Genomic DNA, 23,217 nt, shown 5'->3' with positions numbered 1-23,217 from the left:
AATCATGATTCAGATGGTAGACACTGAAGAGTGAAAGCTACTCGTTGCTCTTGGTGACTCTGAGACAGTGGGGTTTTGATAGCCAGACTTCTCGGATGAATTCCCTGGTTGTGCAGTCTCCTTCTCACCGTAACATTAGAAATTTGAAGACCTAGTTCTTTTTTTCACCTTCACAGGTTGTTGTAGGCTGTGAAATGACTTTAACAATGATCTGGTCATCCTGCTCTCGAGTAGTGCATCAGGATCGTCCTTTTCTAGGCCGATTCTTGAGGTTCTCTTTGTGAGAATGTTTGATCCACCTGAATACTTTTGTCTGCCTTATATTTAATTTACAGTTAATTTCTATGGGAAGGATATTATTTCTACGCATTTCTATTATGACTCTTCATATAGCTAATGAGGTTTCCTGTCTTTCGGCTCCAGAATTTATTTGATGTTGCCCAAGATGCTCCATCATCCCAACGTCGGGTCAGCGTGAGGTAGGCTAAATCCTGAATGCCACTGTATGTCACCTGACAAGTTGTTGCATTGTTTTCGTGGCTTTTCAGGCATGCCAACCTTTCAGAGTCAGGGAGGTGAATTTTCTTGTGTTATTATTGTTTCAGGAGATTGCATGTGGTTGCCAGCCCTGATTTTACCGTTGCCAGCCCTGATTTTACCGTTCACATTTCAGAATGTTTTGTTTTATGTCATGGTACAATATCCAAAATGGCAAAGTTTTTAGCAGTGAAGATTTTTTTAAAATTTTATATTAGATATATTATTGATATATGTACTGTTTTGATTTTATAATTCAAAATAAGTTTATAACAAAAGTACAGTACATAGTACCATCACGAATGAACGTGACTACAAGTGAATATGACTGTACAACCTTGAAAAACAAAGCGGTAATAAAGAAGATTGAATGTAAAAACACACAGGTAATAAAGAAGACTGATATGGCTAAAGGTGTGACTGTGTTAACAAAGCAAAGGACTGATGTGATAGAGGAAATGGAAAAACTGTTGTTAATTTTGATTAATGAAAAGCAGCTGGCTGGAGATAGCATTAGTGAGGCAATAATTTGTAAAAAAAAAAAAAAAATTTCCACGCTGATTTGTTGGCGAAAGCACCGAGTACAAGTGCCGAGGCTAAAGAATTTAAAGCCAGTAGGGGCTAGTTTGAGAAATTTCACCGATGAAGTGGAATTTATAGTGTTGTATGACACGGAGAGGCTGCAAGGTCAAACCAAGAAAGTGCGAAAGCATTCGTGGATGAATTTGTGAACTTCATGGAACGCGAAGGCTATGTCTCTCAGCAAGTGTTCGATTGTGATGAGACTGTGTTATTTTGGAAAAAGATGCCCAAAAGGACTCACATCACTCAGGAGGAGAAAGCACTGCCTGGACACAAGCCAAAGAAAGACAGGCTTACACTTTTACTCTGCAGTAATGCAAGTGGTGACTGCAAGATTAAGCCTCCGGTTGTCTACCACTCTGAGACTCCACGCATCCTTCAAGGGCAAACTCCCTTTAATATGGAGGGCTGATAGCAAGGCGTGGATAACACACATTTTGTTTATGGAGTGGTTGATGGAAGTGTTTGCCCCAAGTGTCAAGAAATACGTTATCTTGAAAAAATGGATCTGCCAGTTAAGTGTCTTTCGGCTATGGATAATGCTCCTGCGCATCCACCAGATTTAGAGGAAGACCTGGATATTGAGTATAACTTTATTAAAGTCAAATTCCTTCTATCCAATATGACTCCACTGCTGCAACCCATGGACCAACAGGTCATTGCAAATTTTAAAAAACTGTATACAAAGGTATTGTTTACAAGGTGTTTTCAGATTACAAGACACTGAATTAACCCTTGGAGATTATTGGAAGGACCACTTCAATGATTTAACCCTTTGAGATTATTGGAAGGACCACTTCAACATCCTTCATTGCATCAACCTCATTGACAGAGCCTGGAATGAGGTCTCTTATCGCACCTTGCATTCAGCCTGGAAGAAACTTTGGCCAAGCAGTGTGCCAGAGAGAGACTTTGAGGGTTTTGAGGCAAAGACTGAGGTTCAAGTCATTCATGACATCGTATCCATGGGCTAGAGTATGGGGTTGGAGGTCGACAATGCTTGTGTGAAGGAGCTGGTAGACGACCATAGAGAAGAACTCACCACAGAAGAGCTTGTGCAGTTTCAAAGTGAGCAGGGAAGGCCTTATTGAAAAGCACAACCTCAATTTAGATGGCCAATTAACATTTTGAATGACAATGCCATGTCCTACTTCAGAAAAAATTCTGCAGCAAAGGAAAAGATCAATTTCTTTAGATAATTTTCTAGTACAAAATCAGGTCAGGAACCACCTGAAAAGGTATAGAAAAAAAAGGGGGATTCCCCTTCAAAGAACTAGCTTCCTCCTCTCCTCGCCTCCTTCACCATCCACCTGTGTCAGCAACTATCCGAAACCAAGGTAAAGTAATATTACATGTACTGTTTTATTTAATTTAGCATTTTTTGTGTATAATTAAGGTTATTTTAAGTCTATAGTCAACCCCCCAGATTTGCTGGCTCGTAGTTCGCGGACTCAGCGATTCGCAGAATCTGTGGCGCCTGTCTATAAATTATTAGCGGGAAAACTCACTCATTCGCGGATTTTTTCGTAGAGCAATATTCTGTATTGTCATATTGTTTTCGTGACTAAATACTGTACTGTACCCACATATGTATACATTTTATGATAAAATAATGATTTACAGTACTAATTTTCTCTCTCTCACTGAGCTAGATTTTTTATGCATATGTAACATATGTTTATTTTTGTATATTGTAGTTTTATAGATAAACATGATTTTCCATGCTATAATTAAAATTTTCCATGCTATAATTAAAACTTTTTGCATTGCATAGTAAATCATTAAAATTTTAAAGAAAATATATCATTCCCAGTCTTTTTCTCAGTCTTCAGAGCATTGGGGGGAGAGAGAGAGTACCTGTCATTTTAACTTAATGAAAGGGAGCATTGCCCACACAAATGGTCATGGAAAAATCTCTTCTTTTCCCCCTCATAAATCATGAATCTCCATCTTTGATATCTAACGTAAGAATAACTTCTCCTCTCTCTCTCTCTTCTTTGTTATAACATAAGGACAAATAACCCCTCTCTCTCTCTCTACCAAAGGTTACTCAGAATGTGAGATGGATAGACAGAGAGAAAGGGAGAGGGTTAATAGAAAGATATACTCTTTGTTGTTATTGACTGGAAGGGTTAGAAGTACATAAGTATATATTTTTAAGGGTAAACTGTTTAAGATGACTTTGAAATATTAATATCATTTCAAAGATTAATACAGAAATAGGATAATACAGTAGTTTAAGGTGTATTTGATGTAAGATGCTAGTTTAAGGTATACACTTGGTATTTGAACTTTCAAGATAGGCAGTTATAAGCATTTTTAGTGGTGGTTTGACAATTCTTTGTCCCAGAAAAATATAAAAAAATTTTAAAAATCAAGTGTTTCTGAGGTTTGAATGAATTATTTGTATTTACATTATTTTGAATGGGAAAAATTTATTTAGCTGTGAACTTTCCCAGTCACGAACTGTGTCCTCGAACGAATTAAGTTCGTGAGCTGAGGTATAACTGTATAATATTCTCTTGAACCAGTAAGTCCACGTCAGAGTGTGATTGGGACAAATCTCCCTCGGGGCAAAATATTTGGTTTTGTAGTTACATAAAATAACCAGGTTTCTTCAGTAATCATTTGCTAGGTTTAAAAAATTTATTTCCTTTCACTGTTAGTAAGCCCAGTCCAAGATCTTTAGACCTAATGGATGCCCATTTTTTTTATCTGGTACTCTAATGGATTTTTAACCTAACACTGCAATGCTTTGGTACTAGGTTGGTAAACTCCTCTTTTATTTCTTCTCCCATGTAACTGAGGTGATGATAATAATGTTTCAAATATTTTTTTTAGAAATTTTTTATTATACTGTTCTATAGTTTGGAAGTTTTGCTAGTATTGTGTTAGTGATAAGTATGATTTAGATCATTGTCCAGAAATATTTAAGATCAAATTAAAACAACTTAAGTCTTGGATGTTTCCATCACTAACATGTTTATCACACATATGTACATTGAATTTCAAGTTTTTACTTTCATGTTGTTTTAAGTGCTTGGTACTTGCTTTGCATAGGACGGGTCAATATCGTTCTCGGCTAGCACTGTGCTGGGCCCGCGTTCGATTCACCGGCCGGCCAATGAAGAATTTGAGGATGTTATTTCTGGTGACAGAAATTCATTTCTCGGTATAATGTGGTTCGGATTCCACAGTAAGCTGTAGGTCCCGTTGCTAGGTAACCAATTGGTTCTTAGCCATGTAAAATAAGTCCAATCCTTTGGGCCAGCCCTAGGAGAGCTGTTAATCAGCTCAGTGGTCTGGTTAAACTAAGCTATACTTAACTTTTTAACTTGCTTTGCAGTGTCAACACTCTTTTTCTGCTATGTCACCACATTGTCACACTACCCACCACCACAGGTTTTTAATTAATTTTACTGTAGACTTGCAAGCTGTCAGTGCTAATGCTCCTTAATTTAAGATAGGTTATAATGCTACCCTCGAGCAATTTGCTTTTTTCATTTTATTTCCTTTTTGACCTATTACCTGCTATTTATGCTACAACAGAGAAATTGGAAGGGTACATTCACCTGCACCTGTTTGTTGTTTTAGCAGGATATCTTAAAAACAGGTGTCATAATAAAGTGAAACTAATCAGATGTATTCATATGAGGACATAGAGATCATTAATTCTAGAGAAAATTCCTGAGATATAACAATTGCTGCGAAGAAACAATCTTTAATCAGTGCTGATTTTTTTCAAAAGCAGTTCATCTGGAGGTCACTCAGTGCATATAACTGAAACATTACATAAAATTCTGTTCTGTCATTCTGGAGATATCCTGCTACATATGCATTACAATGGGAATTTTGTGAGACTTTAATGCTTCAGGTTGCTTGCAGTTGTAATTTATCATATTTCTTTTTTTTAATTTTGAAAGGCATTACCATCCGATAGGCCTGGGGCCATGAAAGCAAGTGTCAGGATAGAATATTTAAAGAACTACTGCACCCTTTTGCTCATTTTTGTACTAATCAGTGTACCAAATTTTACTTTTACACTCACTTTTCCCACTTTTTATTATATGAAGATGATAATCTGCTGTGAAGTGGAGGAGCGTGAACTTGAGGTTGTTATAGGCCTTAAGCCATTGCCACAGATTTGAAGATTTAAAAAGGTAGCCGGTAAAATGCGTTGGTATCCATAAGAATAGTCGATATTTTCTCAGTAGTATTAAAATTCCATAAAGTTTTGCTGCAAAAATAGACGAAACAAATTTCATGGCTAAATACTCCAAATCCAATCCAGCATTGGATTTGGAGCCATCTTCAATGGTGCACATAAATCACTGTGCACATTAACATTTTTCATAAAAATTGCACATTCTTCTTGGTGCCAATAAAGTGCAGTACCAGCAGAATGAGATATCTGGTAGTATCTATTGAGGGGGTTGCTTGTATATTAAATGAAAGTGTTGTACCTCATTTCTGGCCCTGATATGATTGTTTAATAATTTTTTATCCTCAAAACCATACTGTTGTGGAGATTTAAGGTGTGAAAAATAATACATAAATAGTCTTTTAACTTCGTCCCAAGCACCATGTGATGGAAAGGACCACTGTGAAAGTCTTCCTCACATATCTTTTCCCTTTTTTTATATTCCACAAATCTCTAGCCTCCCTTCTTATAGTTCTCATCCAAGTAGGTCTGGGTCTTCCAACTCTTTGGCGGCCACAGGAGCCAAGCTGACACTCTTACTGTTGCCCCCGGGGTTGTGAAAAGGACATGTCCAAGCCATCTTCATCTAGTCTCCATATACAGTGGAAGCTCTGTAGTTTCCCTTATGTCCCTTATGGTATCATTTCTGATATTAGCTATTAAAAATGTGAGAGTTAGGAAGACTCAGCAACCTATTCCAATAGTGAATGATGATAGAGGATTGGAGAGGATTTAAATGTCCTGTTTCTAATCCAAGCTGGCATGATTCACAGCATCTAAAATCTGTAACCAGCTAGGAATGGCTATGAATATCACACCCATAGCTCATTTTGAAAAGTTAGGGCTTTATAAAGTATATGAGAAGCATTGTATGATTTGCACTCAAGATACATTTGTGTAAGCAAGGTCAGTTGTATGTGCATTCTAAAGTGTGGAATATTGCTCTAAAAGGTTGTGGCCTCAATACTTGTACCTTTTAATGTTAATCTATTCTGTACTATATATAAAAATAATGTCTATATGTTTGTTAAACTCCTCCAGAAGTATGTCCAAAATACAGAAATAAGATTTTTGGTGATTTTGCAAGGTAAAGACCATATGTAATTTTTAACCCAGTTTGAGCTCCTGTGTTCCGTGTCAAAAATATTTAAGGGTAATAAGCACTTTCACAGCAAATCATGCAAGTTTTGATGAATAATAATAATAATTGTAATAATAATAATAATTAAAAATACTCATAGTAGCACGAGTCTTGAAATGAAGAAAAAAATCCTATTATGTATGGGTACAAATAGGGAATGGAACAGGTTCCTGAAAGCTCTTTGTAGAGGTTTATTTTTTAAATATATGTACCCATACATAACTGTGGATTTGTTTCTCCAGTAATTATAAATACTGTAAATAAAATTTGTAATTGCATACAGTATGTGTAATATGACAGTAATAAAATATAATTTTTCTTATGCAGTTTGAGTTAAAAAAATGTTTCATGCAATTTTTTTTATCCACTTTTACCTTTTAGTTTGATCAAGTATGAAAATTTGAATTCACCCTGTTTTAGTAATGCATAAGTATGTTTCATAAAACAACATCAGTCTGAGTCACCTCTGCAGATTCAGTGTAATCTTAGTGTAATTACTCTTCATGTTCCCTTTCAGAACGACTCTGGATACTTCTTCCGGATTGCCTGTTGGTATGTGGTACTGAAGTTTTGGTGGATTGGCTTAAACATGCTTTCATCACTAGGTTCAATGACATTCCAGCAGATGCTTACAAAGACTACACTGTCCTCCTAGCATCAGATCTGATTATGTGCAAGCAGAAATACGTAAGGGGTGGTATTTTGTATTTATGGTCATTAATTTTAAGACTAGGTAATTTTTGAAAGTTTGAGTATCACAACTGATGTACTTTGCTTGTACAGCTTATCAAGATATGACCATCACAATATGACATTTTTACTCAGAAATTTTATTGTGCTTTTGGAATGAATTTGCATTGTTTGATAAAGATGTTTTTGCTTGGCTTGATGGATACACTCCCAGTTATATTCCCAAACCTAGAAGTATGTCTGAATTATATGAAATACTTGCAATGTCACTTCTTTACAGGCATATTCTGATCATAGTGATCTGGTGGCCAGACGCATGGGCTTTATCCCTCTGCCTCTTGGAGTTGTCATGTACAGAGTGTTGAGCCAGTCTATTCCTCTGCATAATCCAGCTTCCTACCTTGTTCTCCTTTGTGGATTCCTGTGTCTGCTATCTTTCAGGTATGTACATATATATTCATCACCTTGGTATACAGAGGTAGTGCAGTGTTCCCTCCTTTTCATTTTTTTGGTGACCAGTGGAAACATGCGTGGTGTTGTTTATGGTGCCTAGTTTATGTATGGTATTACATGTAGTAACCGTATTTATTGATGTCATAGCCCGGGCACCATGGCTGTCTTGTAATTAAATGTGGTGTTTACTCTTTTTCTATCAGTTATCTAGTATTGGCTAGCTTTTTTTTATTTTTACTAATTAGTTACATGTATTACTTTGTGCATGTCTATTTTTCAGTATTTTTTTTAACCTCTTATCTTTTATTGTTTTGTGCATGTCAAGTAAATGACATTTTGGACTTTTATCAAAAGAATCATTGTTCATTATGAATATTCACTTTAATTTACAGTGAATAACCAGCTGTGCATTCTCTGAGAATGTTAGATAGCCATAATGTTTATGAGTTGCATAATGAATAAGGTTAAAGTTAGCTATACTGTATTCAAAGCATAAGTAGCAATACCTCAGATCAGAAGATAAAGCTGGAGTTCTGTAAGATAAAAGAACTTACATCATTCATTCAAGAATTGTACAATTGACATACAGTGCAAGACACAAAAATTCACTATATAGAGATTAGGAAAACATCTTGAAAACATCAGCAGCATCAAAATTGTATGAAAACTATTAAGTAGTGCAACCAGACAACTGATAAATTTTAGATATATTCATTCATTCTTTGCATACTTAAAGACTTGGAATATGTACTGGAACAATTTTTTTTTTTTCTAAAATTCATATCAGTTAAATATGGTGAATCAATCATCTTTCCCTAGACATTGACCCAATAACAATGCGAAGTGTAGTAAATCTAAAAAGCAAATAATTTAGGCAATTATTGAAAAATATATTTTCATAATCATAACTCCATTTCCAGCAAGATCTTATAGAATAGAATATAGAATTTAGGCCAAAGTCCAAGTGCTGGGACCTATGAGGTCATTCAGCACTGAATGGAAAATGGACAGAAGGCTTTAAAGGTGTAACTAGAAGAAAACCTCACAGTTTCACTATGAAATAATTGTTATTGAAATAATTGTTACAGAGGGGGGAAAGTCAGATGGAAGAAAGAGAATATGAATGTAGGTGCAGTGAAAGGAATGAAAGAGGTTACAGGTCTGGGCTGAAGGGATGCTGCAAAGACCCTTGAGTAATGCCTACAGTGCACCATGTGAGGTGCACTGATGGTACTAACTCCCTACGGGAAGCAAGAAATAATTTCCTTACATACTCATTAAATCGTAGTCTCACACTCCCTCCTTCATATGAATCACTACCTTAAACTTGGCTCCAGCATTGATAACTTACTGTTATCTACAGTTCAAATATAATTTCATTAAATTTAACAACCCCACATCTTTTATAGGTGCCTTCCAAATTCTTTTAAAGGTCAATTGAAGTACTACAAACCTTCTGCCTTGAAAAGAGAAATCCCAACTGTTTGGGCTTACACAGTGTGGTCAGTTTTAAGCATGGGACTTCAAAACAGAGCTCCCATAAGTCGCTACTCTATGTGGATCTTTCTGTCATTGCTCTTTTCGTATGGTTAGCCCAATAGCCACTGAAAACAGGCACGCTTCAAAGGTCATGAGCCTTCTCTATGGGTTGCACCACCCTTTTTCTTTTCAACTACTTCAGTTAGAATACCATCCTAAAGGGATATTCCCACCTAAATTGCACTTCCAGACAGCTTACAAGTCAGGCCTGTTCAGAAGATGGTCCCTTTTAATTTGAAGACTTTGACTCCACAATAATTATCTCTAACCTATCTGCATTGGAGATGCAACATGGAACACTTAGAAACCTTTTCAAGCTGCCACCCAGAATAACACTAGATATTCCTCATTAGTTATGACAGGAATACGAACCTACACTTTCATAAATGGAATACTCAGTGCAAGACACACTGTAGCTGTGACTGACTGAAAAACTAGAAAACAAAACTATCGGGTAGGTCCATGACTTGCCCATGAACTGATCCGGGTTAACTCTCCCGTTTTGTTCTCAGCCACCTGAGCTTGTAGATTCATCACTGCATCTGTCTTGCATTAGTTGAGACTTGCATGTCATGTTTTCGAACCTATGTGTTCTTATGCTACAGAGACCTTACCTTTCTAGTGCCTTGTCCTCCTCCAGTTGTCCAGTGTTATCAGTGGCTGTGTATAGTTTCTTGTGTGAAAGTGAGGCATATCTGTGCTTTTTTTTTCCTTTGTGTAACCCAGTGTATTGTAGCCACGTGTATTGTTTCTGAGAGTTCCTGATGGCTAAAATGGAGGACACAAAACCCGATTTCCATCGTTGTGTGGGCAAGGGCAAGCCCTATCATAAATACCTGTCCCCAGTTGTGGTAGATTTGCATTCTATATGTATTTCATATTGGCGACAAGAGTGCGCAAGAGGGGGCCACATGTGATGAATGTGTCAGGTGGCTATCACCCCAATGGTCTTTACAAGAAGAGACGCCATAAGAAGAGCAGTTCCTCTAGGGGAACCGACTTTTAGCTCTTCACCAAGACCACCTTCCCAGTGATGCAAAGTTTTCCAATTGGTATCCTCATTTGATGAGGCAGAACAACACAGGAATGAGGTTCTGGCACTATACGAAGACCTGGGGATGATTGGGAGTCTCTCAAAGTCAAGACCTCTCTCCAAAGAAGATAATAAAGTACCTGGGGGTGAGGATCCATACCATAGCGGGAAGGGCATATCCATCAAACAAGGATTGTCAACCTTTTGAGGATCTTGGAATCATTCCAAAGGGCAGTGCAGCAGGACACCTTCCAACACCCATGGGACAGCATGGATGTGTACGTCTTCCCTCTGCTCAGTCAGATGAGGAAGGTGAACAACAGGTTCATCGTGTCTCAGGGGCTGAGAAAGATGTAGGTGGAGTGGTACATACAGACCTCCTCCACCTCCTAGTAGACATCCCAAGGGAACTTCTTAAGGCCCCCACCTTCTGGTTCAGGAGCACAACGGGAGGTACCATCAAGTGGTAGGCTCTCTCCAGTTTCACAGTTGGAGACTATAAAGCAGCTCACGCAAAAGAATAGATTTTCGGATGGTCTGTGGAGGTGATCGCTGACACCCTTAGGCCCTCATTTGTTGGAGTGTACCAGGACTGGATTTCACTCAGGACCACTGTGATGAAAGTAGCATACTTCTTGGTGCACCTGTGTGAGGAGAAGGCCCTGTCAATTACAGCAGTCAAAGGCTACAGAACTGCAGTGGCCCATGTCTTCATGCCAAGGGGAATTAGACCTTTCAAATCCCTGGGAAATTCCCATCGAGGGAGTTAAGACCTCTGAGTGGGACATTACCAAAGTCCTGGCCACCCTGAGACATCGTCCCTATGAACCCCTCAAAATAGCATTAGGTAGAGATCTGAAGTTGAAGACCGTTTTCTTCATCTTTCTTGCATCAATCAAGAGAATTGGGGAACTGCATGTCCTCTCATACAATGTCACACACTAAATTCGTCCTAGACTTTGTGGCAAAGACCTAGAACCCTGCAATACTAGACTTAAAATTTTAACACTCATCCATCCTGTTGCTGAAGGATTTTGTTGGGGGAGATAAGCACGAGATGGTTCTATGCCCATTCAGAGTTTTGAGTCAGTACTTGAAGTGTACAGCCCCTCACGGCAGGAAACTGCAATACTGGATGGGAGAAAAGAGGTCTCCAGGAATACTATCTCGTTCTGGTTAAGATGAAATGAAATAATACTGTGGTAATGGAGGGGTTCACATAGGATAGCAGCTGCCTCCTTGACAGTTCTGATAAAATTGTGTCAGCAATATTAGTGGTGCCATCCTTGAGAGTATTAGCCTTCTGATTGTGGTTTAGCTTCTTGACATCAGAGCTACCACCTTTCTGTAGTACATTGACCTCTGTGCCTCCCCAGTGTCAGCAGAAGCGAAGTCCATTTATCATGGAGTAAGAGAAACCCTCGAGTTACCAATTATTTTGATCTTATTTGTTATATATGAGTGAGTTACCAATTATTTTGATGTTTGTCATATATGGTGGAGGGAATAAGATATTAACAAATAGACCCTCTCAAAGAGTGGACTGTCTCCTTCTGGCAATGGTCTCTGGAAAACCTGGATTAAGGTCGTAGGTTCAAGTCCAAATGTCCCTGAAATGTTTTCTCTTTCAGCATAAATGGCAGGGATGTTCCCCTTTTTGCAAAATTATCTGTATTGGTAAAGAAGTTAGTGACTTGGAATGTTTGTAGTCAAGCTAATAGTGGAAGGTGTGATGTCTGTCATCCAATAGTTTTTGGATGTAAGGGGCATTAATATGATGTCATGAATATTTTGAGGTCAGAACTACCATAAGTGATATCCTGTGGATTTCTGGTTGGGCTGGTAATTAGGGCAGGCTTTCTGTCTTGTTTGCCTGACACTATGAGAGATGTGCCAATTGCATTCATGCACTAAACTGTTCCAAAAAGCAAGTGTACTCTATTGCTCTTTTTGTTTTTTAACCAACCAACCAGTATGTTAACCATCCCTCCTTCATTAGCGTAATTCTCTGGACTGCAACCAGATTAAAGAAGTTGGGGCTTTTGACTAGTGGGAGGTCTTGCCTTTTTTAACATCTGATTGACACACTCGGTTTGTCTACCTAAAGTGGTGGTCTGGTTCCTAGTAAAAATAACAGGGCTTTTATTAGTGAGCCTCAAAAATAAAAATTTTTAAATGTGTATTTCCTAACATTCAGATTTTGATACAGGTTTCTCCCTCCTGACGCCACAGATTTGACCTATTGTGTGGCAGTTAACGTATTGGGTAGCTCAAGGTTCAAGAAAGTTCTTAAAGTATCACCTTTGCAGGTAGCTGACCCACAAATTGTATATATACAGGCAGTCCGATAACTGAGGACTGCCTGGGGTTCTGTTCTGAGGGTGTGATGATAACTGAAAATTGGAGATTTTCGCGCTTTTTTGACGAATTTCGGGCTTATCGGTGCCGAAAAGATTTTCGGTTACCAGCACCTGTTAGGTATTTATTGGCCACCTGTTAGGTATTTATTGGCACCAATACCCAATTATCGGCGCCAATAAGCGGAAATCAGCGATTTTCAGCGCCGAAAATTGCAGATTTTCTTCGCTAGACAAGCGCCGTAAAACCGGATCGCTATTAACCGAGCCTGCCATTAACCAGGGACTGCCTGTACAGTAAATCCCCCATATTTGCGGTGTCACGATTCGTGGACTCACCTATTCGCGGATTTCTCTATGGAACATATATACGCATATTTGCCGAAAATTCTCCCATTCATGGTATTTTTCACTGAGAATTACTCTACTTTCATCTCATTTTCATGACTAAATGCACTTTTTGTGATAAAATTATTAAAATACTCAGGTAGTGCTCAAGTTACAATAATTCCATTTTGCATTGGGGTAAGCAATAAATACTGATATGACAATATCTATAAAATATTTTTAAATTTTGTGCAGGCACAGGCAGCATCGTACAGTAAGCAGCGAGAGAGAACAAATTACAATAGACCAACTTCTTGTCCTCCATCTCTTTATCCCATCTTCTAGCTAAAAAAGTAAAAGAAAATAATAAAAGTATTGTTAGTAACATTATACTCTTGCATAAAATGTGTACAGCCATAAACAACCGACCGAGAAACTGTTGCTTTGCTTATCACCGAAACGGATAACAACAGCCGTTTTGCTTGTATTTCAACCATTGTACGGTAATACAGAATCACTGTAGTTATAGTACAAATGAAGTTAAGTAGAATAGGACTGATATATATTTACATTGTACCCTTATTTGGCATGGATAAAAGATCGTCAAGGAAATATACTACTAAATTTAAGCTGCAAGTTGTAGCTGAAGCTGAGAAAACAATGTTCAATGTGCTAATGACTATAAATTATCGTGCATTGGCAACATGGATGAAACTTGACCGTAATTAAAATTGGAGAGGAAGTTACTTTAATCAAAACTACTGGGCATGAAAGAACACATTACTACTACTTTTACGCCGATAAACGATAAATAGGAAAAATCGTATTACGATGAAATAGAGTGAAAATAGCCAACAGAATCTTGATTTTTTTACACAAAACAAATGCCCCCAAATGGCCAACATCACCTATTAATGAAAAAAATAGCTACATTAATCTAACGACATGTATTTAAGTTATATTTCGACTTAAAAACACTTCATATAACGAAAAATAACCTTGCCCCGCACAGGCAGTCCCCAGTTAATAGCGGGCTTGGTTAATGGCGATCCAGTTTTATGGTGCTTGTCTAGCGCCGAAAATCGCAGATTTCTGCTTATCAGCGCCGATGATTGGGTATTGGTGCCAACACATACCTAACAGAGGTGCTAATAACTGAAAATCGGTGCTTTTCGGCCGATAACCGGGGAGTGCCTGTATAAATAAAGTACTGTATCTAGAGATTCATTTACGCTAACTAGAAGCAAGAAAAGTGCTCTGAACCGAGTTAAATAAAGCAAAATAAATTTACCACGTAATCGATTTCCAAACCAAAACATTTATCGCTATGATCGCAATTTATAATACAAAAGCAATATAAGAACATATACAATATTATTGGATACAGTGAATTAAGGCATAACATTTTAAAAGATCCATGGAAAAGATGCATATTCGTTATGTTGATGTTTGTATAATACGATATAAATATAGAGTACAGTATAATGTAGGCTAAGCCACCGTATATGTATACGATTTACCATAGTGTAGGCTACGCTAGTTCGTTTGTTATTCAATTTCTCTTTGTATTGAATTATCGTAAGTCACTGCATGAATCTCCAGAATTAGCCGGTATTGATAGTTAGTATACTGTGTACGTACAGAGTATACTTTATAGTGTAGGCTAGGCTACCATATATGTATACAGTAAACCCCCGTGACTGCATTCTCATGGTTCGCTTGGACTCACAGATTGCTGGTTTCTCTGTGGAACATATCTAACCATCATTCATGAAAATTTGCCCATTCATGTATTTTTTTCACTGGGAAATATTCACTGATTACTATATTTTCATAATTTTCTATGAATAAATGCACTTTTGTGATAAAACTATTAAAATACTCAGGTATAAGCATTTTACAGGGTTTTTCATGGTTTGTTTATCAAAAATCGCAGTTTTAAGTGTTTTTAGAGGGGTTTTAAGCATTTGGTGGATTTGAATCTATTTATGGTGGTGACGCTGATCCGGGGCTGAACACGGGGGCCACTGTACATGGTACTGAATATTCTAGTGTAGGCTAGGGCTATATTTGGGAGATACATTTTTTCCAAAAACGATGGGTTTTTTGGAACCTAACCCCATCGTAAGTAGGATAATACAGGCAGTCCTCGGTTATCGGCAGGGGTTCCGTTCTGGGAGTGTGATGATAACCGAAAATCAGTGATTTTCAGGCTTATCGTCGCCGAAAAGTGCCGATTTTCGGTATGTATTGGCACCAATACCCAATTATCGGCGCCAATAAGCGGAAATCAGCGATTTTTGGCTCCTAAAATTGCTGACTTTTGTCGCTAGACAAGCCCCATAAAACCGGATTGTCATTAACCGAGCCCGCCGTTAACCGGGGACTGCCTGTGCCTGCATAAGAATTCTTATTTTTTTTGTGTATGTTTGTACTATCAAAATAGGCAGTTTTAAATGTTTTTAGAAGGGTTCTAAGTATTCGCGGGTTTTACCTATTCGCAGGGTGGTACGCATCCCCCACGAATAAGGGGGGTTTACTGTACCCACAGATTGTATCACTTTTAGATGCATATGGAATTTTGGGTTATAAAACATGAGTATCCTTGTTTTCCTTGAATTGTATTTAAACCCACTCTGATCTGTAAGCTTCCAAACCCCTATTCATATACACTGGCATAATTATAGTTGACTAACGTTTGTACACCTGTGCCAGTTCATCAGTTTTAGATAAATTGTTTATCTGTACATCAAATGTGCATGTGATAAGAAACATGGATATACTGTATTGTATCTAGTTTCAATACAGTATATCCATATGATGCTGTGAAACTGGATTAACCATGATTTTTATTTGATAGGCATTTGAAAAAATTCTTTGTTTATATTACTAATTGTATTGCAATAATTCTTTTCCTTTCCTTCACTCGTCCTTATCCTTTTTTAAAATTAATCTTATATTGTATTCAGATCCATTACGATCTGTGAGTATGCTTCTGAACCCGAATTCTTATAGGGTAGCAGATTCACAAACTTGATTAGTGTTTGTACTCCCATGCCCGTTGATCAGTATTAGATGATCTGTTTATCTGCTGATCAAATACGGTAAGAATGTGGGCTTCTGTGCTGAGGAACATGGATATACTATTCCTAGTGTAAAACTTATTAACACAGTACTGTATGATGCTCTGACTATATGACCCATGATTTTTATCTGACATTTGAAATTTTTTTTTATATTAAGTATATTACAGTAATTGGTTTTGCTTTCCCTCCTTAAAGTGTTAAATCTTATCTATTATGTTGTTATTTTCAGGATACTGAATGGGATAATTATTCTGGGCAAAGCTTGTGTCCTTATCGAGAGTGCAGAAAAACGACATGATCGAAATGAATCTCTTTCGGAAGCAGAGAAGAAGAGTTCTACTGGGAATAACACAACAGCAATATCAAGTAAAAGTCATAAGGCAGATCCTGTGAAAGTGGAAGCTGCGACAAGCCCAGTGCGGGGCTGGAGTCTTCCTCCTCAAAGTTTATCCGTTTCTGATAACAGTACTTCAAAAGCATTTACTGTTTCACCAACGTGTACCTCTGCATCAATTTCAAATGCCTCAACACCTGTATCAATGGGACCACCTCGAAGTGATTCATTAGACTTTTTGGGTGAGAGCAAAAAAGGTCTAATGGCAAATAGTATGGTGAACTTATCAAGTGTTGGGATTAATGAGGGCCCTTTCACAAGTGATGCTTCTAGACAGTACAAGTTGCAACATTCCTTAGAAAGTATTCCTTCTGAAGATAATCCAGATACTCTTAATGATTCCCTGGATCAGTCACAGTCTATGGATGCTAACAGTTTGGATGTGCAACCAGTGGGTGATTTTAATACGGTTTCAGATGATCAGACTGAAAGGATACAGTCTGTTACTCCCAGCAGAACTCCAACTCCGACTCCAGCCACAGCTCCAGAGAAAAATTTGGCACAGCCAGACAACCCTTCCGAATTAAGAAAATTTAAAAGACCACCTTTTTTATCTTGCGATTCATTGCGTTATAGAGGATCAACAGACACTGGGGACTTTTTGTAGTTGTGTAGGGTATATGCAATGTAAATAAGTGTTGGAAACTAGCCCAGAATCCAAGTACAGTAATTCCAGTTTTTAATTCAGAGCTGGCTGTTAATACTGTAAAAAGGCACTGTAAGTGTAACTGTATACTGCATATACTTTACATCTATGTACATTTATGTGTATGTGTATACTATGTGATGTACAGAAGCTTCCCCATGTTCATTAAAAATGTTAAATCTATTTTACACTTGTGAAAAAAGAAGTAAAGTAGTCAGTAGATGAGTGGAACATCCCTTGCTATGGGAAGCCACTTCTCAACTGCAAAAGGCTCTCTCAGTTTCACCCTTTCATCCATAGCAGTTGTGAGTATCTAGTGCTCTTCATTTCCCTCCATTGTCTTATACTTAGTTCTCATTATCGTTATTGTAGTTATTATATGATTACAATTATTCTTTTATTATTTCACATATTTGTGTCATCCTAGTACTGTGTGCTCATGAATGATATATTAGTGATGAGTTAGTATGGTTTTTTGTATATTATCATAGCCAAAGCAACTTGTCTGAATTTTTTTTTACAATCTGATTGTACGATACAAAATTAGCTGTGTTTTTTCTCCTTCCCTGTATTGAGATATATATTGAAATTGTTTTTAATTTACACTATAAAATGGTTCATGTATGGTTGGTATTAGTATTACTTTTTTTCTAAAGCTGGTGTTGCCTTTGAAAAGTATGGCAGTAATTACATATTGTTTGTGTATATACTGGTAGTTTTTACCTATTTTTGTACATTTCATGTATTCCTTGGCAGAATCAGGGTACTGCCTGGTTCAGTGTACTGCAGAAATAAGTGTATTATGGGATACTTGGCATTGGATTTGGGTCAGGATAACTTGAGTTGTATTCTTGGCTGAGAGGTTTCTATCGTCCTTGTACCTTGATTATTTCACTTCCATTTTGTCCAAGCACACCACTTAGTCTCCACTTGTTTTGGGCCTGGCAGAGCATGACTTGATATTCACTCTATGGTTATGTGTACCCCCAAATACCTTTAGGTTCATTCTCTTGGAGATGGATGCATTGATAGCTAATGCTAAATATGGTTTGGTAGTACTGTAATGCAAATAAGGTTTCAGACTAATGATTAAAGTAATGTCAGCATGAGAGGTTCATTACAAAAACACATGTATCATTTGGTAGCATCAATCCAGGCTCTTAATAGAATGTGAACACACCAGTGACTGTACACACAGCATAAGATAAAGCCTCTGTCAAGATCCAAATTATGACAAAATTCCAAAGTTAAAGCATACTAACACTGAGACCCAAGTCGGCCAAGTTTATAAAAACAAAAAAAAAATATAATGCTAGCCATACTGGATCAATCAGTTTCGAACCAGTGAGAAATGTTACTGACAGAATTCCGGCCAGCTCCAGACATGGTCACAGAATTTAAGCTTGAGTCTGGTCAACATAAACTTTATTATTTACCCAGTCAGAATGGAACCTGTTAAGACAACTGTGAAGGCCACTGAACCAGCCAGCATGGAACTGGACATGAGGAGGCAGATATAAGACACTACTCATATCATGATGGTTTGACAGGCAGGATTGTTTGTTCTCCCAAAGCATATATGTAACATTTGGTAGCATCAATCCAGGCTATACTGGAAAGAATACAAACACACCAGTGACTATATACACAGCAGAAGATAAAGCATCTGTCAAAACCCAAATTATGAAATAAAATCCAAAAGTTAAAGCATGCCAACAATGAGACCCAAGTCAGCCAAATTTATAAAAACAAAGGTAATGCTGGCCAAAATAGATCAAAAAGTCTCAAACCAGTGTGAAATGAGACAAGTCTGACCAGTTCTAGACATGGTCTGAGTTTAAGCTTGAATCTGGTCAACAAACACATTTACCCAGTCGGGGTAGAATCGGTTAAGATAACTGTGAAAGCCACTGAACCAGCCAGCATGGAACTGAACATGAAGCAGATATGGGACACTACTCATATCATGAGGGATCTGCTCATGCAATACTGTTAACTTTACTGTATAAACTATTCTGTCATTGTCAAAACAGGCAGGAATGGTCCTGTTCCCAAAGAGAGAAAATAAACTAACAAGCGTGCAAATTAGGGCAGACACAGCCTAGGTGTGATCACAAAGGTTGGAGAAAACATTAGTAAAAGGCAAGGAGAATGCTGGAAAGTGAATAAGGTACCCCTTTTGAATTAATCTTCCATCGGGGTAGTGACATGAATCATGGTCATGAATGCACCTCTCAAAGTGGACTGTAGACATTACTTGAGGGTGTTTGCAATGACCCTTCAAGCCCCTAGCTGAAACCACTATTTAACCTCTTACTGACCTTTATTCCCACTTCCTTTCTTCAATCTTGTTGTCCAATCTCTCTTACCTATTAGACTTACTCCTTTAATTTCTGCATCTCTTTTAGCCTACTGTCCAACCACTCCAACTCCCTCTAAGGCACTTAATGACCACAACTGCCCTAGTGATTGGCTTGATGCTCTGAATTTCATAAAATCAATCAATCAGTCAACTTTGAAGAAGTCAAAACTTAGACAATCAAAGGCACATGTGGCTATAAATGATTCTGCCCAGCTTTTGAAAATAAGGGTAAGCAAAAGATCTGCTCATCCAGTGAACTGTAGGGGAAGCAGCCATTATGAAAAAAATAACAAGAAAAAGAAAATTACTGTCCTTACCCAAACTGAGGCCTAAGTACAACCATCTTGGATATCACATTTGGCCAGAAGTAAAGACAATGATTAAATTGTTATGAGGTTTCTAGATTAGAGGACAACATGGACAAAACTGGAGAATCAGGAAGGATTTGAAATATTTCACTAAGGTTTGGCCAAGAATGGATTAGATACACAATGACATGAAAAGCACTTTCAGCCTTTTAGTAGTGCAGGGCTCTGTTTACAATGAGTACACTGACAATTAAGGACATAACAAAGAAAGCAAAGTGCACCAACTTGAAGTCACAAAAAGTTAACTAAACATTTCTCCCATTGGTGTGGTGCAGGTTGTCAAGCAAGGACATCCCCATCTGTGCCAGACTGTATTCTACTTTGAGGACATGGTACTTCTACAGCAAATGACAATGGTTATGAACCTGTGAGAGGTGCGAAATAATGAGCAGGAAGACGAGTGCTGCTAGTTTATTGATGAAGTGGTCTGCTTATAAAGCGGCGTGCAGATGTCTTTGTAAAACACACAGACCGCGGGTAGAAAGATTTACAGGTGACCTGAGAAACTATTTCTCTACAAAAACAGGACAGGTACATACAGAAAACATAATGATTAATAATGTCTGATGTGTTAAAAATACACTGTTACATATACATAATGCATGGTCACTTGAACAGACAAAATATACAATTCACAATAATGATAATAATGTGTTCAGTTGAAACCAGGTCGAATGTGAAGGCACCACAGAAAACAGGATGCTCATTACAGAGAACGCGTTGAGCAGGGACTTTACAATACTCCGCCCGCCCCCCATGACGTAGGTAACGTCTGATCAAAGTAGGTATTTGCTGGGGCCCCGCTTTCTCGATGTCAACTGGAGGGGGTGGTCGCCTTCCCCTGCGCCCTCTGGAGCGTTGTGTTAGGGTGCTTCCCTGCCTGGTTTTGGGGTTTTCTGGGGATGCCCACGACGTTTTCCTGTGCATGGGGCTGGCTGGGGGGTTGCTATATCCTGTGGGAAGCTTTGAGAACTGCCCCCGACGTCCTCCTCCAGGAATGCGGGCTTGAGGCGGTCTACTGATATCCAGTCTTCCCTTCTGTGGACGGCTACCCGAATGCCTTTTTTGTCCCTTTCTAAGCACAAGGAAAGGTCTCTGTAGGCCTGGTAAGGGTGGTTGCACGCGCTGTCCCTGACGAAGATGTGGGTGGTAAGAGGACAGACCGGGAGGCATGAAGGAGGACGTCCTGTCGGTGTGTGTCCTCTGGGGCTTAACTTCCCAACCATGTCACGGAGCCTCTGTGTTGCTATGTCGTCCGTCTTCTGCAACAAGTTCCTCCGGGACTACCAGAGTCTCCCCATAGACTTTTTCTGCTGAGGAGGGGTCGCCGTTGGCTCTGGGAGCGGTTCTCAATCCGAGGAGGACCTAAGGCAGCTGGTACTTCCAATTCTCGGAGGTGCAACGAGCCATGAAGGATGCCTTCAGGGACCTGTGGAACCTTTCCACCATTCCGTTGGCTGTGGGGTTGTAGGTGGTGGTGCTGTGATGAGTGGTCCCCAGCAGGCGTGCCAGGATGGTCCACAGCTTGGATAGGAAAGTGGGACCTCTGTCTGTCATTATGTGGTCCGGGACACTGAAACTGAACTGGGTGATCCAGCTGGAGGAGGGCTTGGCGCACGATGCACTGGAGGTGGCTTTTCCATGGGCGATAGCTTCGGGCCACTGGTGGAGCAGTCGACGACTGTTAGAAGGTACCTTTGCTCTTCCTGATGGGGAAGAGGACCCACCACGTCAACGTGATGCCCGGCCGCCTTCTTCGGCTGGGGAAACTCACCCAACCCAGACCGTGTGTCGCTCTACTTTGCTGGCCTGACACTGCATGCATTGCCTTGCCCAGGCCATCGCGCCCTCTGTATGCCGTACAGACGAACTTCTCCAGTCAGAGCTTGGCCATCATCCTTCCGGAGGGGTGGATAGGCCGTGATGACGCCGAAGACCAGCCGATGCCTGGAGGCGGCACTAGGGGCGGGGTGGCCAGTGCTCACGCCACTCAGCAGTGTTGACCCTCCAGGCCGAAGGGGCACGCCCTCCCACTTCAGCAACATGACGGCTGTGCGGTAGGCTGGGGTCTCTGGGTCGGGCGGCCTGTTCGCTGGCGAGGTCCCGTAGTCGATCCCCGAGCTGCACTGCCTCAATCTTGATCCTCGAGAGGGCATCGGCTACTGGGTTCTTCCTGCCGGGGAGGTATCTGATGGTGCAGGTGAACTCTGCGAGGTGCTGTTGCTGCCCAGAGGACTATGTGTCAGCTTTTAGAAGGCGTGACCAGCGGCCGGTGGTCCATCTTAAATCGTGAAGGGCATCCTCCAGGAGGAACTTGAAGTGACGAATCGCCTGGTATACTGCGAAGAGTTCCCGGTCGAAGGTGCTGTAGCAGGACTCGGTGGGGCTGAGCCTCCTGCTGAAGAAGGCGATGACTTGTTCCAGGATGGCTCCGCAGGTGACGTTACTGGCGTCCGTTGTCAGCTGGAGGGGAGCGTTGGGGTCCTGGTGGCCCAAAAATGTTGCCTTGGCGAGGGTGGCCTTTGTCTGGAGGAAGGCCTTCTGCTGGTCGGGGCCCCACACTAAGGTCTTGGAACGACCCTTGAGGACCTCCATCAGGGGGTCCATGATGTGCACGATCCCCATAATGAATCTCCTGTAGTAGTTGCCAATTCCGAGGAATTCTTGTACGGCCCTCATGGAGGTAGGGGTGGGGAACTTCTCGACAGCCTAGACCTTCGACGACATTGGGCAGACGCCCCCTGGGGATATCTCGTGGCCCAGGAATTCCACCTTCTCGACGCTGAAGGTGCACTTGTCGAACCTGACGACGAGGCCACTCTCCTGCAGGCGCTGCTGGACCTTCCGGATATGCCGCAGGTGTTCCTTCTGGGATCTGGAAAAAATCAGGATATCATTGACGTAGCAGACGCAGAAGTCCAGGTCCCCAGGATGCTGTCCATCAACATCAGGGAAGGTCGCGCCCACGCCTCAGGTCGGCGGTGAGAAGGCTAAGACGAGGGACCCGGAAGGCGGACGACGGCAGTTTTGGGGATGTCTTCTGGCGCTACTGGTACCTGAAAATAAGATTTTAAGAGATCTAACTTTGAGAATATTTTGCCCCGTGGAAGGAGGCTGTTAGGTCCTGCATGTATGGCAGAGGGTAGGGGTCGGGTTCTGTGGCGAGGTTGAGCCGCCTGTAGTCGCCACAGGGCCTCCAGGTGCTGTCTGCTTTCTGTACCATGTGAAGGGGGGGAGGCCCATGGGCTGGGAGCCTTTCTGCACATGCCCATCCTTTCCATCTCAGCGTAGGCCTTCTTGGCCTCCTGAAGGTGCTGTGGGGAAGCTATCGGAACTTCAGGTGCGTCGGGGACCCTTTGTTTTGATGTGATGATATATCCTGTGTTTGGCAGGGGCCCCGGGCACCTGGTGAAGCTCGAGTTTGAAGACTTCCGGGAATTCCTTCAGGAGGGAACCATACTGGTGGGGCACGACAGAACAGACGCCGGGCTACATGGGGCC

The 23,217-nt window shown here is 40.2% G+C and overlaps 1 protein-coding gene across 2 annotated transcripts in view; it reads left to right on the top strand.

Annotated features, from left to right (window-relative positions):
• LOC136835936 (transmembrane anterior posterior transformation protein 1 homolog) overlaps nucleotides 1–17,529 on the top strand; it is a 46,910-nt gene extending 29,381 nt beyond the window's left edge. For both annotated transcript variants that reach the window (XM_067099814.1, XM_067099813.1), the window contains exons 7-9: nucleotides 6,979–7,148; nucleotides 7,432–7,592; nucleotides 16,176–17,529. In XM_067099814.1, the coding sequence (XP_066955915.1) occupies nucleotides 6,979–7,148; nucleotides 7,432–7,592; nucleotides 16,176–16,947 (1,103 nt within the window). In that variant the 3' untranslated portion in view covers nucleotides 16,948–17,529. The remainder of the gene's footprint in view (nucleotides 1–6,978; nucleotides 7,149–7,431; nucleotides 7,593–16,175) is intronic.
• Nucleotides 17,530–23,217: the final 5,688 nt, after the last annotated feature.

The sequence above is a fragment of the Macrobrachium rosenbergii genome, chromosome 55, assembly GCF_040412425.1.
Source record: "Macrobrachium rosenbergii isolate ZJJX-2024 chromosome 55, ASM4041242v1, whole genome shotgun sequence".
Taxonomy (NCBI): domain Eukaryota; kingdom Metazoa; phylum Arthropoda; class Malacostraca; order Decapoda; family Palaemonidae; genus Macrobrachium; species Macrobrachium rosenbergii.
The sequence above is the reverse complement of the archived record's forward strand: the minus strand, read 5'-3'. Positions and strand labels throughout refer to the sequence as shown.